This window comes from Zalophus californianus, chromosome X, assembly GCF_009762305.2.
Source record: "Zalophus californianus isolate mZalCal1 chromosome X, mZalCal1.pri.v2, whole genome shotgun sequence".
NCBI lineage: Eukaryota > Metazoa > Chordata > Mammalia > Carnivora > Otariidae > Zalophus > Zalophus californianus.
In genome coordinates this window covers 2659683-2678802 of record NC_045612.1, presented here as the reverse complement: position 1 = coordinate 2678802, position 19120 = coordinate 2659683, and the positions used below count along the sequence as shown (strand labels likewise).

The following is a 19120-nucleotide window of genomic DNA, read 5'->3' as shown; positions in this document are numbered from 1 at the left end:
GATCGAGAACAAACACTTCTGAAATGCCTTCTTGGCCCGTTGTGTGACTCTGCCTTGGGTCCTCAGGGACTCTGACTTAAGCACAACTCTTCTCCCCACTATGCAGACAAGGAAACCGAGGCACTTGGAGAAGGAGCTTGTCCCCAATTACCCAGCCAGAAAGTGGTGGAGCCCATGAGAGAACCCGGGTCTGAGGCTACTCTGGGCTCTCCCCACCACACCCCAGTGTTTCTCAGGGAATGATCCCTCTGCAGGAGACTTGTCTGGAGGGTTCCCAAGTCCTTTAGGATGCCAGTGTCCAGGGATGAGGCCCAGGGTCATGCCCCTTTACCTGCTTCCCATATAGGGGTACCACTTGAAATACAGGAAATCCAAATAAAGGTAAATTTCAGATCAACGATGGATAAATAACAAAAAGTCCAAATGGGATATACTTATACTAAAAAAAATTGATCTGAAATTCAAATTGCCTTAGGTGTTCTCTTTGCTATCTAAACCAGGCAACCCTATCCTGGGATTAGGATGTCTCCAGAAGTTTGAAATCTATTCTCTCCATCTCCAGGTCTTCCATTTCCCCTTGGCCCTTCTTGTTCCCCACCCTCAGCCTGGGGCAGAGACTTTAATTTTGTCTGCCAGGGCTTCTCTTATAGGTCATCCCACGTAGGGCCAAGAGGGGGCTGGACAAGGTCACTCAGCCCAATCTAACATTGAGTTCTGAGACACCGACCAGAGGTTGGTTAAATTCAACCTACTGTCATAGTAACTTGCCTGCCCCCAATTTGTCCAAGCACAAATTACCAATAGGACTCTCAGCCTTACACTTTGCCCAAACTATTTTTAAAGCAGCATTTAGGTGTAGGTGAAATGGAAATTCTGCTAGTTTTAACCCTGACAGATTCCCAAGGCAAGAAACACTTCAAGTCAATAGTAAAGGATGATTTCATTTTCTGTCCATGGGCTGGGAAGGAGTTGGGGATCTACCAGGCTGCCTTCAACACAGTGGTTTAGAAGATGAACTCATAGTCAAGGCCAAAGAACTCATCCCTAGAGAACAAAAGCTTAAAATAAGAAAGGCTTTATTTTTAAGACAAAACAAATAGCACAAACACACATCCAAATGCACATGAGTAAGTTCACTGGGTTTTATAAAAGAGAAAGCGGCACTCGGGTGTCAGTTATAACTAGAAACATCAAGAAGATGCCCCCTGATTCTGGTGGCATGGATACAACATGTGCTTGTCTAAGAAGTCATTCTGGGGTGGCATCAGTGTGGAAATGCATGACAAAAGTGAGGTGATACAAGGCAGAAATGCCGGTGGGTGAAAGCTTTAAGCCCCTTTTCACCACCCTAATGTGCTTTTGTTTTGCTCTGGGGAACTGAAGCAATCAGCAGGTCACCTTAAAGAGAACTTAAATGTCAAAGAACACTTTCAAATACCTAAAAGAGATTCAAGATTGTTACTAAAGTTGTACAGGTAGGTCAGTAGGAGAAAACAGTTTATGTTCTCAAAACCCAGGTTTCACACAATATGAAAAGAAGAGACTGATTTTAGTAAAGGCTGGTCTTTTTCATGATGCGCAGGAACTCCTGCTCATTGACTTCTCCATCTCCATCTCGATCAGCCTCATCGATCATTTCCTGCAGGATAATGAAGACTCAGCTTAGATTAATTCATAAATGAAACTAAAATATGACTGAGCAATAGGTCTTTATAATGTTACATAAATAGACAGTTGTGGTCCACCCAATGCAAATATATACTTTTTATAACAGCTTGGTTCCCAAAAAATTATTTAAAAATCAAGCAATACTTTGTCACACATATCATCTAGAAGGGAACTTGAAGATCATCCTGTCCAGGGGAATTCCTAAAACCTAAAATAGTAAGTAAAATTGTACATGTGTGCATTTTTCTGGGAGCAGGGCCCATAGATTTGTCACGCTATCAAAGGAGAAATTAAGTGGTCAACAGAGGGACAAGAGAACACTACTTTTCCTTCACAGTGGGGCTCACATCAGAGAAAATGAAACTCAGAGAAGTCACACAGGGGCTCCAAGCAGGAACTGAGCTCCAGTCTGATGCCTTACAAACCTGTAGCTCCTCATCAGTGAGGTTCTCACCCAACTCCTTGGCCACACGCTTTAGATTTTTGAATGATATCTTCCCAGTTTCATCATCATCAAAGAGCTTGAAAGCTTTCAGAATTTCTTCTTTGGTATCTTTCTCGGACTTAACAAGTAAAACAGAAAACACAGGAGCAATTACTTGTGCAGCAGCCCCACTAGCACCTAACCCCTTTACATGGTGTTGATGATGGCCTTCATGACATAAGTCCTAGCTCACAGGAGATCAAACATCATCCAGGGTAGAAGAGGACAAACTCAGTGACATTATTATAAACACAGAGGCTAAAAAGGAAATATAAAACATTCTTTCTGTACAAACCAAAGAGAAATAGGAGTAGAAGGTACAGTTAAAGCTAGGGGAAATATACTGCTTAAGCTGGTGGAAGAGGGATCTTCTTGGCAGGAGTAGGGAGATGCAGGGAGGACAGAGAGGGCTATTTAACTTGTTATGGGATCATGGAGAGTTATTGGGATCCCAAGGACTCTAAAAGAGGAAGAAAGGAAAACCTCCAAGAACTCAAACTCCAGAAATTCCTGAAAGGTAGCTAAAGATAGAGAGCACCCCTCTAATAAGAGCAATTTGGGAACCAATGCTCAATGTGGGACAGCTTTACTAGGTAGTTACAGAACAGTAAGCTTCCTGATCTCTTAAATTAGTAGACACACAAAAAATATAGGTATGATTAGATGTTTTCAAAGCAACAGAATTATCAGAGTAGGAACAGACCCGTGACCTGAGACATACATGGAGTTACTTTTCCACACGCCAGTCGAGCATAGATGAGCCACACAAAAGAGGAGCCAGAAAGCCAATGAAAGAGCAATGGCCCAAGGGGAACATAAACATACATCCTAGGTGGGATGGCATGCAGGGGAGTGAGGTGGATTGTTCGGGTGACAGAGTCTTGGCCCTCTGGATCCTGTAAAATGGTGACACCTGTGGGACTAGACAATGGGTGACTTCAACCTTGAAAGTGCTGAAAGGCCAAATTCGGTGCAGTGAAAAACAGCTGTTGAAGTAACCTGCCCTCAGGCTAAAGCTGCCCAGAATAAGAAATGAGAGAGAAAAGAATTTTGACCTTTAAAGGATAGGCATTTCATCTTGTCAGTCAGTGCAATATTGCTGGTGTTTACAGGTTTTACTGCTTGTGGCTATCACAGTGACATATCAGTTGGAGAAAAATAATCACAAGAATGACAGCGGTAGTACTTTTATGAGTTTACAGAGGGTAAACTGACTTTTCCTGTGATTCTGTGGCCTTGGAGAAAGCCAAGTAGAACCTAAACATCCTAACTGTCAGTCACAAATACCATCCTTTGTCAGCTGAACCCTCCAGTTTGTATTAACTTTTCTTCAGTGAAGACATTCTTATATCTAGATTCAAATTTCTTCACTATTATGCGTGGAAAATATGCTGGTTATCCCAGCTAACTTACCATTTTCTGAGTCATCACAGTCAAAAAGTCACTAAAGTTCATTTTTCCTGTCCCTTCCTTATCGATTTCGCTTATCATTTTCTTGATCTCTTCTTTCTTGGGTTCAAAGCCCAGTGCCCTCATTGCCACCTACAATGAAAACAGGATCCTCTCAATATGCACATCTAAACCTAGCAGGAACAAAAATGACAGCATTGAGAGCATTAAGCCAGCATCTGACACAATCACGTTGAAATGACTGGGAAACACTATAGCATTATGCAGATTGATATCTGTGCTCAATTTTATTTTATAACAGTTGAGGTAAATAAAGACAGGAAAACAGAGCATAGTACAAACTCTGCTGTTACGTTTTGCAAGGAGAAGAGGGCAAAAGGGGTAGAGCAGTGACAGGGAAAGAAGACAAAGAAGTAGAGGAAAGGCAAGACAGCACAGTGGGAATGTAAAGGGCTTGCCTTAAGTTCCTTAACATCTATGGTCCCAGTTCCATCAGCATCAAAGAGATCAAAAGCTTCCCGGATTTCCTGTTTCTGCTCTTCAGTAAGCTCTGGCTTAGGACTCATCCTTTTTCTCTGGGCAGATGATGCCATGCTTGCCTTCTTAAAGTTAGAGGCCTTTGGATATTTTACAAACACAGAAGCACAATATTATGTAATACAATCCATATTTTACATAAAATAGTTACAAAGTATTTTAAAAAATATTTACACCAAGCAATTCCAAAGCTTTGCTTAACAGGAAAGAATATGCTTTACTGAAAAGAACAACGAATTTTTTCCATGCACCTCTATCCCTCCCTCTTCTTTCCTATTGTTTCTAGAAGCAAGGAGACCCCTTGCTCCTTTGGACATCTCTTACTGAAAATCATCCCCAAAGAGATCTAGCCAAGGAGCTGACTGTGGATAACGGTACAGATAATCAGCTGTCCTTGAATTTGGGGATCCTAATTCTAGAAATGTCCTTACAACACCTGCTCCCAGTACTCCTCTTCCCTCTATGTACTCCGACTTTGTGATTACTTCTACATTTGGCTAAATGTTACTACGTAGCTAAGGTATATATTCTGCCAATACCGAATAATAAAACTCAATCCACTCGACACCTCTGTGCCTCCGTCAAGAAGCTCAAAACGTCTCCCGAATGTCCCTGTACTTATTTAGAATGCACGTTAACAAACATAATAAACCTCCCCCGTTTCTGTGGGTAAACTTGGGTAGCGCAAGGTGGCCAGGGTCTAAAGGGTCAGGGCATGCGGGTAACCCGAGTTTTCTCCGACCAAGGGCGGTCACCGAGGGGTCTAGCAGGGGAAGGCCAGGGGAGCCCGAGGGATGGCGGGGGGGCGCAGACTGGATGACGGGGAGGCAGCGGAGAATCACAGGCCCAGCTGCGCGGCCGGCGTCTCTACCCTACCCTTCCGGGAAAGAGCTCAGAGGAAGTGGGGTTACTCCAAAGCCGAGAACGGGGCAGGAGAGCTGGCAGGGCCAGATGAGGCCTGGGAAGAGCTTGGCCTCTGGGCGCGGGGCACCAAAGGGCAGCCCCCACTCACCATTGCCGATGGACTCCGCTGCCCGTTGTTACGGCAACCGACGTACATACAGATTCGGCGCCGTTCCCACCGCCCCGCGCGCGCAGCGCTGCTCACCATTGGCGGCCCGCTTGCCGCCGCTGCTCCCCATTGGTGTAGAGCTGTGGTGGGTGGGGCTAACCGGACAAAAGCCAAGCCCAGGGCTTGGGGGCTGTGCGCTCACAGCCGAGACCTGGCTTCATTGGGCAGAATCATGTTATGAGCGCCGATTGGCTGAGCTAGCGCCGAGCTGAGCCAATCCTCTTGGCGGAGGCGTCTCGGCAGATCCTCTGCTCATGCGGGCAGGCAGAAAAGGGTGGCCCCCGGGGTTGTGGGTCTTTGGGTGCAAGCTGAAGGCGCGCTGAGGCTGGCCAGGGGATCACCTACGGACGGGTGAGGATCACGACCTCGCCCTTGGAGGCTGCGTTCTATCGGCTACTGGGCGTGAGGGTAGAGGGCTAGGTGGGGCCTTCGGTAGGGGCCTTCCTGAATTAGGGCCAGAGGGGCCAGAGAAGACCGTGACCTTTCGTGTCAGAACGGACACTGTACTCAAGGGGCAGCTGAGACCCAGAGAAGGGAACGGGAATGTCACAGAGGTTTGGACGACTGGTACTTAGAAACCGAACCCAGCTGAGGCTCTTCCTTTGAGGGTGTCCATTGTAGAGCACCGCCCTCTTCCCCGAACAGATTTTAAGAGAGGATCTCTTCTGGCTAAAAGCAGCCCAGGAAGGTGAGGTGGGGGCTTGGGAACGGACTTTCAAGGGAGTGAAAGAGATATGAGCGAGCATGAGGGAGAGGTCATCAAAATACACTCTTTTTGACACCCAAACACTCAGGCCTAGACATTGTCGTGAGCAAAGTCACGCAAGAGTTTTGGAAGTGTGAGGGGTGCTTGGAGACTGTTTTTGTTGTTTTGTTTTTAATTTCTTTCTTAAAAATTATTTTTTTTTTTTCCCATCATGATAAGTGCAGTCTTTACTCCCCATCACCTATGTAACTCATCCCCTCGCCTACTTCCCCTCTGGTGACCATCAGTGTGTTCTCTATAGTTAAGAGTCTGTTTCTTGGTATGCCTCTCTTTTTAACCCCCTCCCATGTTCATTTATTTTGTTTCTTAAATCGCACATATGAGTGAAATCATATGGTATTTGTCTTTCTCTCATTTATTTTGCTTAGCAAAATATTCTCTGGCTCCATCCATGTAATTGCAAATGGCAAGATTTAATTCTTTCTGGTGGTTGAGTAATATTCCATTGTGTATATATACCACATCTTTCTTGTCCATTCATCTGTGGATGGACACTTGGACCGTTTCAGTATCTTGGCTATTGTAAATAATGCTGCTATAAACATCAGTGTGCATGTATCCCTTTGAATTTTTATTTTTGTTCTTTGGGTAAATACCCAGTAGTGCAATTATTGGCTCATAAGAGAGTTCTATTTTTAATTTTTTGAGGAACCTCCATACTGTTTTCCAGAGTGGCTGCACCAGTTTGCATTCCCACCAACAGTGTAAGAGGGTTCCCCTTTCTCCACATCCTCGCCAATACTTGTTGTTACCTGTGTTGTTGATTTTAGCCATTCTGGCAGCTGAGGTGATACCTTATTGTAGTTTTGATTTGCATTTCCCTGATGGTAAGCGATGATGAGCATCTTTTCATGTGTCTGTAGGCCATCTGAATGTCTTCTTTGGAGAAATGTCTGTTCATGTCTTTGGCCCACTTTTTAATTAGATTATTTGTTTTTTGGAGGTTGGGTTGTATCAGTTCTTTATATATTTGGATACGAACCCTTTATCAGATATGTCATTTGCAAATATCTTCTCCCATTCCATAGGTCGCCTTTTAGTTTTGTTGATTGTTTCCTTTGCTGGTCAGAACCTTTTTATTTTGATGTAGTCCCAATAGTTCATTTTTGCTTTTATTTCCCTTGCCTCAGGAGACATATCCAGAAAAGTGTTGCTATAGGCGATGTCAGAAAGATTACTGCCTGTGCTCTCTTCAAGGATTTTTAGGGTTTCAGGTCTCACATTTACGTCTTTAATCCAAAGTTTGAGTTTATTTTTGTGTGTGGTGTAAGGAAATGGTCCAGTTTCATTCTTCTGCATGTGGCTATTCAGGTTTCCCAACACCATTTGTTGAAGAAACTGTCTTTTTCCCATTGGATATGCTTTCCTGCTTTATCGGAGATTAATTGACCACATAGTTGTGAGTTTATTTCTGGGTTTTCTATTCTGTTTTATGGATCTGTGTGGTCTGTTTTAATGCCAGTACCATACTGTTTCAATTACTGCCACTTTGTAATATAACTTGAAATCTGGGATTATGATACCTCCAGTTTTGTTTTTTGTTTTTGTTTTTTTTTTCAAGATTGCTTTGGCTATTCGAGATCTTCCATGGTTCCATACAAATTTTAGAATTGTTTGTTCTACTTCTGTGAAAAATACTGTTGGTACTTTGATAGGGATGGCATTAAATGTGTAGATTGCTTTTGTGTAGTATGGACAAATATTGTTCTTCCCACCCATTCTTTTCATCATCTTGAATTTCTTTCCTCACTTTTTGTAGTTCTCAGAGTACAGGTCTTTCACCTTTTTGGTTAAGTATATTCCTAGATATTTTATTGTTTTGGTGCAATTGTAAATGGGAGTGTTTTTTAATTTCACTTTCTGCTGCTTCATTATTGGTGTATAAGAATGCAAAAGATTTCTGTACATTGATATTATATCCTGCAACTTCACTGAATTCATTTATCAGTTCTCATAGTTTTTGGTGGACTCTTTAGGGTTTTCTATTTATAATATCATGTCAAATGCAAATAACACGAGTTACACTTCTTCCTTCCAGTCTGGATGCCTTTATTTCTTTATGTTGTCTTATTGCTGTGGCTAGGACTTATAGTAGTATGTTGAATAAAGTGGTGAGTGGACATCCTTGTCTTCTTGTTCTTGGCCTTAGGAGAAAAGCTTTTCTCCTATTTTTCCCCATTGAGTATGATGTTAGCTGTGGGTTTTCCGTATAAGGCCCTTATTATATTGAGGCATGTTTCCTCTAGACCTACTTTGTTGAGAGTTTTTATCATGAATGGGGGTTGTACTTTGTCAAATGCTTTTTCTGCATCTATTGAAATAATCATATGGTTTTTATCCTTTCTCTTATTCATGTGATATATCATGTTGATTGATTTGCAAATATGGAACCACCCTTGCATCCCAGAAATAAATCCCACTTGATAGTGGTGTATGATTTTTTTTAATGTATTGTTCAGTTAGGTTTGCTAAGTTTTTGTGTAGGATTTTTTTGCATCTATATTCGTGAGAGATATTGGCCTGTGGTTCTCTTTTTCTGTGGTGTCTTTAACTGGTTTTGGTATCAGGATGACACTGACCTCATAGAATGAATTTGGGAGTATTCCTTCCTCTTGTATTTTTTGGAATAACTTGAGAACAATAGGTAGAATTTACCTGTGACGCTGTCTCGTCCCGAACTTTTGCTTGTTCAGAGTTTTTTGACTGCTGATTCAATTTCGTTGCTGGTAATTCGTCTGTTCCAATTTTCTAATTCTTCCTGCTTAGTTTTGGTAGGTTATATGTTTCTAGGAATTTACCCATTTCTTCTGAGTTGTTCAATTTTTTGGCATATATTTTTTCATAATATTCTGTTACAATTGTTTGTATTTCTCTGGTGTTGGTTGTTATTTCTCCTCTTTCATGAGTTATTTTGCTTATTTGGGTCCGCTCTTTTTTTTAACAAGTCTTGCCAGAAGTTTATCGATTTTGTTGATCTTTTCAAAGAACCAGCTCCTGGTTTCATGCATGCTTGGAGAATTACAAGGGGGGTGTGCAAAGGTATGGGCTGAAGCAGTGGAGCTGGAGATCCAGGATCTGCCCTCTGCAGCTAGCCCAGTGTAAAAGGGTTCTTGGCCCTTACCTGCTTCCCCTCTGAGCATTGGGGCAGTATTTAGGGAGGCAGGGGACAGAGCATAAGTTTCTCAGGCTGAGAAAGGCATGAAATATATTAACATCCATTAAGTGAAAGTGTTTGCTGACCTTATGCCCTTTTTTCGTGTGACTATTGAGTAAAGTCCAGACTCAACCTGGCATCTGAGCCTCCTGTCCAGTTTTGCCTCTGCTAGTCCTTATACATCGTGTCTCTCCACACCCTATTTCCCAGCCAGCGTGCAGGGTGGCAGCCTGGCAGAGTAGGAAGAACAACCTTGGCTGCCTTGGCTGTGTAACATCTGTGTGACTTGCGGCAAGTCAGTTGACCTCTCTGAACCTGGGTTTCTCCTTTGTTGAATGGGACCTAACTGAGCGCTTTGGGGATCTTAATGGTATCATATATTTAGATATAAAAGGACTTGACATTTAGCATCTTTTCAGGCAATATTATTTCTTTTCTTCGATTTGCTCTTTCCCCTCCCCAGCATGCCCAAAGCCTTAGACTTGGGTAAAATCCCTTCTCCACACTGCAGCCAGAGTGTTGCTTCCGATCTTAACACTCACCCTGCTTACAACTTCCTGGGGCTCCCCCATCTCCTCTTAGTGTAACCCCTTAACCTGGCACACAGCCCCTTCCTATTCTGAACTTTGCTCCCAGTCTTGCTTCACACTCGCTGTGACACAGCTTGTCACAGTTGCCAGAACATGCTGGCTCTGTGTCATCACCTTGTCCTTCCCATCCCTGGCCATGGAACGTCTTTCAGGACACACAACCCCTGTGCTTGACTCACTCCTCTGTGGCCTTGAGAACTTGGCTCAGGGATCACCTCAGGCCAGCCTCCCTGCTCCGGGTTTACCTTCCTCAGAGCCCAGAAGCACTTCCACAGTTCCCTGCTAACGTCTGTCTCCCATACTACATGGTGGGCTCCCTGGAGGCTGGTGCTGTGTCCTGCGCAAGTTCTGCTTGGCAGTGGCCAGCATTCGGTGAGTGAGCCGATACCCGGGTGCTCTTTTACAAGTTGCAGGTCCCCTTTACCCTTGGGACTTGTTTGAGGAACTCACCAAGAAGAGGGAAGATACTCCAGGTGGAGGGAACAACATAAGCTAAAGCTTGCAGGCATGCTGATGGGTTTTCTCAGGGACCACAACAAATTCAAAGCCAGGACCTTTCTGTGTCCTAAAGATAGACAAGCAGAGAGACGAATGAATGACAGAAACAATCAGATACCTTAGATCTATGAAAGGACAAGACTGAGCTGATTGAGTCCTTTAGGGAAGTGCATTTTGCCTTGATTCCTGTTTGCAGTTTTCTTGTGCACACAGGCGTTATCTGTCCACAGACTAGAGTGATGAACTTGTGGTTAGCCACACCTTAGTTTCTAGCACTGACTCCATGGAAGACAACAGGCAGGGCCCCGACCACCCCCACATACCCTAACACACCCCTCTGAATTGCTCTGCATTTCATCTTTACAAAGAAGCCAATCTCCCATGTTTTCAAAGGAGAAAACACTTGTCTTTCTATCTGGTTTGAAGTGGACAGACTGTCCTTTCTTTTTGCCTCCAGGACTTAGTTGTTGGGGACTTGCCCCAGCAGGAAGGAGGAGATTGGGCTCACTTGGTCTCTTCCTAGGTTTTGTTGTTGTTGTTGTTGTTGTTGTTGTTGTTTTAGTTTAAGGCTTTGTCCCAGTATGTATGGAGGGCATACATACTGGTTTTTAATGGATTCAAAGACATAACTTTGTAAAGGAGAAAGACGTGAGACTTCTGATATGTGAACCTTAACAATCCCAGCCCCATGAGTGTTGCTCTTTGGGGTCCTATTTTTCCCATTCAGAGCTATTCTGAGCCCATTTTCAGGAGGATAGTGGGTGGCATCAAGTACATTTCACATCGTTGTGCAACCGTCATCACCACCCATCTCCAGAGCTTTTCATCTTGTAGAACTGAAACTGTATCTACCAAATACTAACTCCCCAATTCCCCCCTCCTCCCAGCCCCTGGCACCTACCATTCTACTTTCTATGTGTATGAATTTGACTACTATAAATACCTCATATAAGTGGAATCATACAGCATTTGTCCTTTTGTGACTGGCTGATTTCATTTAGCATACTATCTTCAAGGTTCATCCATGTCATAGCATGTCAGAATTCCCTACCTTTTTTTCATTTTTATTTTACTGTGGTAAGAGCGCTGCACATGAGATCTGCCCTCTTAGCAAATGTTTTAAGCGTACAATACATTATTGTTGACTATAGGTACAGTGTTGTGCAGGGGATCTCTAGAGCTTGCTCATCTTGCTAAACTAAAACTTTATGCCCATGGATGAGTAACTCCCCACTGCCCCCCTTCCCCAACCCCTGGCGACCACCATTCTCCTCTTTGAATCTTTGAATTTGACTATTTTAGGTACCTCATATAAGTAGAATATGCAGTATTTGTCTTTCTCTGACTGGCTTATTTCACTTAGCATAATGTCTTCAAAGTTCATCCACGTTGTTGCATATTATAGGATTTCCTTTCTTTTTAAGGCTGAATAATATTCCATTGTATGGTTAGACTACATTTCCTTTATCCATTCATCTGTCAATTAATATTTAGGTTGTTTCCATCTTGGCCGTTGTGAATAGTACTATAATGAGCATCGGACGGCTAATGTTCATCTCTTCGAGATCCTGGTTTCAATTCTTTTGGATATATACCCAGGAGTAGAATTACTCTATTATATGGTAGTTCTATTTTTAATTTTTTGAGGATCTTTTATACCATTTTCCATAGGAGCTGTACTATTTTGCATTCCATCTAACAGTATGCAAGGCTTCCAATTTCTCCACATCCTCACCCACACTTATCTTTTGGCTTTTTGATGACAGCCATCCTGACAGGAGTGAAGTGATATCTCATTGTGGTTTTGATTTGCATTTCCCTAAGGATTAGTGACATTGAGCATTTTTTCATGTACCTGTTGGCCATTTGTATGTCTTCTTTGGAGAAATGTCTGTTCATGTCCTTAGCCCATTTTTTAAAAACCCTTATTAGATATATGGTTTGCAAATGTTTTCTCCCATTCCATAGTTGCCAGAATTTCCTTCCTTTTTAAGGCAGAAAAATACTGCGTTTTGTTTATCTATTCATCCACTGATGGACACTTGGGTTACTTCTACCTTTTGGCTATTGTGAATAGTGGTGCCAGTGAACAGGGGTGTACAAATATCTGTTCAAATTCCTGCTTTCAGTTTTTTGGGCTATATACTCAGACATGGAATTCCTTTATCCTATGGTGACTCTATGTTTCATTTTTTGAAGAACCACATGCTGTCTCTCACAGTCCAGCAGCAGTGCCCAAGACTTCCAGTTTCTCCACAGCTTCATCAACACTTGTCATTTTCTGTTTTCTGGGTTCTTTCTAGCCATCCTAATGGGTATGAGGTGGTATCTCATTGTAGTCTCGATTTGCATTTCCCTAATCATTAGTGATATAGAGCATCTTTTCATCTGTTCATTGGCCATCTGTAAAGTGTATCTTTTTTGTAGAAGTGTCTATTCAATCAGAGCTATTCTTGGTGTTCATTTTAATCTGAGTGTATATCATATGGGGGATTTAGCTTGGGGAGGGTTACCAGTGGAATCTGACTCATTTCCTGAGCTAGTCTTGGGTACCCTAGTCCCTAGAGACAACTAAGTATCACCAACATTCTGAACGGGCTCATAGTACTTACAGACTTTAAAATAATCTGTATGTAATTTGAGACAAAGTAGATTTGATTTTGTTTTTGTTTCTACAGGAAGCTGGTTTGCTGAGGATTGAGTGAGTGCTGTTTGAACGGTATGGATCAATGGCAGCAAAATGGGTTTCTTCTTTCACCTCCCAGATCTTCCCCTAGAGATCAAGTGGGGAACAGGCTTAAAGGCTTCTTGCTTTTCTAATAGTACAGGGGGCTATGGAATTGGCAGCTGTGCTATTTGGATTTCAGAACTGCAAAGAATACTTGTTTTGATTTCCTGTGGCTGCTCTACCAACCAACCACAGACTTGGCTTAAAACAGCAGAAATTTCTTCTCTCCCGGTTCTGGAGGCCAGAAGTCTGAAATGAAGGTGTCTATAGAGCCATGCTCCCTCTGAAGGCACTAAGGGAGGAAACTTCCTTGCCTCATCCAGCTTCTGATGGCTCCAGGTGCTCATTGGCTCATGGCCCTCTCATTTCCTCATGCTGCTTCAAGTATCTGGGAAATAGAGTAAGAAGCCAGCAGTGGGTATTTGTGAGCGTAGCACTGCCAAAATAAAATAAACCCACTGGCCCTCAGTGAAGCTCCTGCATTCTAGATGGGTGTCTGTGTGGTAGAGAGCAGAAGGTGGTCTGCATGGGCGTGTACTCATGAGTCCAGCGGATATGCGAGTGCCCACTTTGTACCAGGCCCTGCACTTCACGCCAATATGTAGCGGTGAGCAAGACAGACAGAATTCTGAGAGCTGTTTGCTAGGCCTTGGTGCAAGTACCCCAAAGTGCCCAAATCCTCATTCCCCATCTGATACACATTGAACTAAATGAGTTAAAGCTCAGCAGTCACATCTGTTTAGAGTGAGCAGCTGACGGAGCCCCTTGCCAACATAAAGAGGATTATGAGATGGAGGGAGGGATGAGATAGGCATAGAAGTACAGATCAGCTTTGCGTATTCATATACACAAAGGTCATAAGTGAAGTTTTGAAATACATTTTCCTGATAACTTCCATTGTGATTTCAGAGATATGTTTCCCTAAAATGGCTCCCATGGGACATAGAGGTTCCTAATATCAGTTACAAGGCCATTTCATCCACCCACAAAATCATTTCCTACAAGGACGTGTGTGTGTGTGTGCACACGCGCACTCGCATAAGTAGAGGCGTGGAATTGGATTGGAGCAGTCGTGGTCTTTGAGATTCCCAGGTTGGCTGCATGGCAGCCATCTTCTCACCAATGAGTGTTCTCTGAATCTAGCTTTTTGCGAGCAGTTAGACTGTTTTCTTTGTCACAGATTTTACCATCTCCAGATGTTAGGAGATCCATGACTTAAGTACATTGACCACTATGAAGAAAACAGATACGAGACCAAATACATCTAACCCAAAACTGAACACTGCTTTTTGTTTGCGAGTCAGTATTATGGGTGAATGAAGAGAGGAGCATATCCTAAGAGCTGTCACAAAAGCTTCTCTTATAAACTATTCTTCTGTTTGACGTTGTCTCCCAGTTGTGAAGTGCTCTGTCCCCACCATACTGGGACCACTTCCCAAGGGCTTCTGATGGCCCCAGACACTGAGTTCTTCTGCATATAGTTAGGGTGGCTTTAATTTCAGCAAGAAGAAGAGCTCTGTCTCCTATTACACTCTTCGCTGCCAGCAGCCCCTGCCCTAGCATCATCGGGATGAGCACTTAGTCCATTTAAGGGAAACTCAGCTGCAGCAAAGAGACAGGACTTGAGCAGATTTACCTAGTTTGTAGTAGGGCTGGCACCAGAACCCAGGACTCCCAAGGTCTATGCATTTTCCCACTGTGCTACCGCAATGCAGTGATCAACACAGAGAAACAGGACAATTGGAGCATGTGAGTGCCATGGAAAAAGCTACAGTGCCACAGATACTCCTTTTGTTGTAAATGGAGAATGAGGTCATTTAACTCGCTTGCCACTCTGCCTCTAATCCAAGTGTGTGGTGAGTTATGGGCCCAGTTATACCCTTGTGTCAGAGAGAAGCCTGTCACAGGGGCATTCAGCAGAGGGCTTCATTTAACAGCTATAGTTCGGCTCTGTGAAAACTCGACGGGAATGGCATCCACACAAAAACACGAACACCTAAAAGATGTTTTAGTTTATGTAACATAAATGTCTGTCTCTAAATATGTCCTTATAAAGAGAAAACTTCATCACAAGCATAACCGTATTTGGAGCTGAAATGGAACAAGTATTTGATGAGCCAGTGAGAGACCAGGTCACACGGACACGTTTGACAGAAGACATTCCAAATGTAAGTACTGACACAAAAAAAAGTTAACCAAAACCAGATAAGGGGAAAGTCAAGCACACATATACCAGCAAACCATTGATACCAGCTGTGGGTCAAAAATTGTATTGGGTACATTTATTAAATCGATCAAAGTTGACTTTTTATATAGGATACATACATTTATTTAAGGTATCAGTTACTTCTTCCTGTGTAACAATGTCAGAACATAGTGGTTTAAAACAACATCCATTTCTTTGCTCATAATTCTGTGATTCAGGTTGGGCCTGGCTTGGGGGTCCTTGGCTGATTTCGTCTGGCCTCACCTGCAGTCGTGGGGACCCCCTGAGGTGTTTGTTCCACACAGTCTCACAAGGTTGTTTGTGTAGATCTGCATATGTTGGGTTTGATTCTTTGATTCACTTTTAATGAACGCTGACACTTCGGAAATGAAATCACACCACGGTAAAATGTGTTTATATCAAATGTTAGTAAATTATAGATGCCCAGGAGATTCCCTGGACCACCAGATCATCCTGGTTTTCATGTGTAGCTCAGAATAAAGCCTCTGATGTGCCTCTGTAGTTGAAGGTTAATGTGAGAGTCTAGTTGCCAAAAAAAATGTAGATTTCAATGGGTGTATCAGTGGTGTTCTCATTGGTTGACTTTATAAGAAGTATAAGTTATACATTTAAACTACTGAAATAAAAAGAACACTTTCATCTTACCTTATAATATGTTCTGTGTAAGAGTTCTCTGAAAAGAGGCCCACTGCTAGAGACAAAGGAAAACAGAATAGGTTAAAAGAAACCCAGGCCCTAGACTATTCTCTTAGTTCAAGATCATAGTGCAATTGAAATCATGTGGATGGCTTTCTTTTCTATTCTTAAAACTCTCTCCAAGATGTTGATTTTATAACTCCCCACGGTAACCCATTCTTGAGTCTCACTACCTGTTTTCAATTTGCAGTTTTATTCTTGTTAGTACTTTCTAATACTACTGTTAATATTCCTTCTTGTCCGCTGTGCCCACTTCCTCTGCATCATCTTTCATGGCCATAAAAAGCAAGTAGTTATTTCACATGATCTCTAACCATGTAGTATTTGTAGGTGTGATTAAAGACATTGTCCCATCACATACCTGACTTCTCTGGGGTAAATGCCAGTTCTCATAAATCTCTGAGGGATAGCCATTGGCTCGCTTGTTCCAAGCAATATTGGTGCCACATTTCAATATAACAAAAAAATCCATACCATTCTGTCAAAGGGAAGAATTAAGGATTGCCCCAATTTCGGGCACCTGGGTGGCTCAGTCGGTTAAGCGTCCGACTCTTGATTTCAGCTCAGGTCATGATCTCAGGGTCCTGGGATCAAGCCCTGAGTCGGGCTCTGCTCTCAGTGGGGAGTCTACTTGGGGATTTTCTCTCTCTCTCCTTCTGCCCCGCCCCATTTGCACACACGTGCTCTCTCCCTCTCTCTCTCAAATAAATAAGTAAATAAATCTTTTTTAAAAAAGGATTGCTCACATTTAAAATCATGAAATGAAATTATAGTGGACAGAACAGAAAGGTTATTTGATTTAAAAAAAAAATTAGACTATCAGACTTTGAAACAACTGTAACTAGAGATGCCAGATAATATAACCAAGAGAACCTGAAACCCTTCGGGATACTATCAAAACATGTCTAGTCTGAACCTCTTTGGATTCAGGCAAACTTTTAGCAACCCATGAAAAATCAGTTTGGGGAGCAGGGAAGCTTGGAGTTATTCTAAAAAACTGCATTTTCCTGTACAGCTGACTTGAGGAAAGGAGAAGGGCTAGCCCAAATGAGGATCAAATGGAATTTGCGTAATTTAATTTGCCTGTGTCCTGGGAATGTCTTAGAAGTTTCAGTCAAAGTGCAAATTATTTAGCATGGTATGACTACATGTATATGAGAGTAATCAAAACAAAACCTAGACAGAAATGGGTTGAAGAGATCATTTGGCTGGCGGGAGGGCAAGGAATGGCGAGGCTGATTATGTCAGTAGATTATGCATATGCCTGAACAAATGCCAAAGCTCCAGAGCCATCTCCAGGTGGCCCAGCAGACTCCAGGAAAAATGCCAGTCTAGACGAGACACCACGTTGAAGGGGTGAATCTGTAGAAGGGGCCCTGGAACCTGTTGAGTCTCCTGCGTATCTCAATTGTATAGGTATTTAAGGACTAAATAGGGGGGTTAGTGTTTGTTTTCGAATCAGGAGCAGAATTTCTTTTTTTTTTTTTTTTAAGATTTTATTTATTTGACAGAGAGAGACACAGCGAGAGAGGGAGCACAAGCAGGGGGAGTGGGAGAAGGAGAAGCAGGCTTCCTGCCGAGCAGGGAGCCCGATGCGGGGCTCGATCCCAGGACCTTGGGATCATGACCTGAGCCGAAGGCAGACGCTTAACGACTGAGCCACCCAGGTGCCCCAGGAGCAGAATTTCTTTAACATCTTTAGTTTCCATACTCCCAACTTTGATGGACTATACATGAGCTTAGGGAGAATGGGGCTTTGTCATCTTCAGGAAGCCCAGATACAGTTTTAGAAAGACCCCAGAGGGGAGGGATATCACAGGCCCTCCTTTGGAGACACTCGGAGTCAGCTTAATCAGGATGCAGCAGACACAGTTTTGCATTGCCTCCCTGGCGTCAGGATACTGAAGTGCCCGCATCTGGTGCTCTGTCCTTCTATTACCCCCAGTTAGCAGAATTGGAATTTAGCCAAGAACGTGCACATGCTGTAAAAGCTGAAGTGTAAACACTGTGGCTATTCCCTGATACCTCAACTTGCTCAGAGCTCAGAGAAGGAAAAGCAAAGCCCTAGGCCTGTCTGATTAGCAGTTTACGGATCCTCCCTGCAACCCCTCAGGAGATCCCATCAGACAGCAGCAGTCTTGGATACACTAAGGCAGGAAGGGGGTAGGTGACAAGCCTAAAGTCACAGAGCCCAGCCCTGTAATGGTTGGGGAGGAAAAGGGGCTTACTTTCTTCTGCGAGTATAGAGACTTTGCTTTCTTCTCTATGATAGTTTAAGTGGACATTGTCCATTGGGTGGCATATTGTGTTGTGTTTTGTTTTGTTTCTGTTTGTTTTGCCTTAGAAGTGCCCAGGGATCAGTTATTAGAAGCAAAAAGGTTGGGTTTTTTGTATTGTTCAGTTTTGATCATTGGTATAAGATCATCCAATCCAGCCAAAATCTATCAGACTCGTTTGCTGTCTCTCTTTCCTCCTTAACTGATCCAGGAGACAAGGGTGCCACTGGCGATAGAACACCAGAATTATATAAAGCTTCCAACTGGATGCAAGAAGAATTTCAAACAGATGGAGGTGCCATTACGATGGCTCATGAACATGTGAGTCCAGGCTCTTTATAGCTTCCAGTTCTCACGTCCCACCTACCACCCCTTTTTTCTTCAGGCCAATAAGTGCACAGTGATCGGAGGTTCTGGATTCCTGGGACAGCACATGGTGGAGCAGTTGCTGACAAGGGGCTACACTGTCAATGTATTTGATATGCGGCAAGGGTTTGACAATCCCCGGGTGCAGTTCTTTCTGGGAGACCTCTGCAGCCAACAGGTAACGGACCACCCAGCCTTGCCAGTTTTCCACAGGCCCCCCAAAAGGAAACTACCAGGCTTCCCCCGCTCAGAGGTCAGCCACATTGTTTCCAAAAAAAAAATGTTTTTGAAAAATTTTAAAGTTACAGGAAAGAACTTAACCCACATTCGGTCAGTACAGCTCCACTCTGCCATGGTAGTGTGAAAGCAGCTGTGGTCCGCACATAAATGAATGGGTGTGGCCGTGTGCTAATAAAACTTCATTTACAAACAAAGTTGTCCACGGGCTATAGTGTGCCCACTACTGTTCTAGAGTAGTCAGTTGACCTTGGAATGACATGGGTCAGGGGCATGGACCCCCATACAGCTGAAAATCTGTGTACAACTTTTGACTCCCCAAAAAGTCCCCAATAGCCTAATGTTGACCAGAAACCTTACTGATAACATAAACAGTCAATTAACACACGTTTTGTATGTTGTATGTATTAT

At 43.2% G+C, this 19120-nt stretch overlaps 2 protein-coding genes across 4 annotated transcripts in view; one reads left to right on the top strand and one right to left on the bottom strand.

Moving 5' to 3' along the window:
• Window positions 1-1059: 1059 nt before the first annotated feature.
• Window positions 1060-5237, bottom strand: CETN2 (centrin 2). Its single transcript, XM_027608259.2, has 5 exons — window positions 5112-5237; window positions 4021-4179; window positions 3566-3694; window positions 2094-2231; window positions 1060-1639 (listed from the first exon to the last, which is right to left on the bottom strand). The coding sequence occupies exons 1-5, from the start codon at window positions 5208-5210 to the stop codon at window positions 1550-1552; spliced, it is 615 nt and encodes a 204-aa protein (XP_027464060.1). The 5' UTR covers window positions 5211-5237; the 3' UTR covers window positions 1060-1549.
• A 172-nt stretch (window positions 5238-5409) lies between these two features.
• Window positions 5410-19120, top strand: part of NSDHL (NAD(P) dependent steroid dehydrogenase-like) — a 30243-nt gene continuing 16532 nt past the window's right edge. For 2 of the 3 annotated variants that reach the window (XM_027608267.1, XM_027608265.1), the window contains exons 1-4: window positions 5410-5522; window positions 12858-12898; window positions 14964-15075; window positions 18492-18650. In XM_027608267.1, coding sequence (XP_027464068.1) covers window positions 15004-15075; window positions 18492-18650 — 231 coding nt within the window. In that variant the 5' untranslated portion in view covers window positions 5410-5522; window positions 12858-12898; window positions 14964-15003. The remainder of the gene's footprint in view (window positions 5523-12857; window positions 12899-14963; window positions 15076-18491; window positions 18651-19120) is intronic. The other variant, XM_027608266.1, reaches the window with a different exon arrangement.

What these genes read in the sequence shown, in the direction of transcription:
- CETN2 (XM_027608259.2), bottom strand. Translation starts at nt 5,210, where the DNA reads ATGGTGAGCAGCGCTGCGCGCGCGGGGCGGTGGGAACGGCGCCGAATC. An exon ending in TAGATGTTAAGGAACTTAAG is followed by an intron (nt 3,695 to 4,020) that starts GCAAGCCCTTTA and finishes TTTTCATTGTAG; the next exon opens with GTGGCAATGAGGGCACTGGG. An exon ending in CTGTGATGACTCAGAAAATG is followed by an intron (nt 2,232 to 3,565) that starts GTAAGTTAGCTG and finishes TTACTTGTTAAG; the next exon opens with TCCGAGAAAGATACCAAAGA.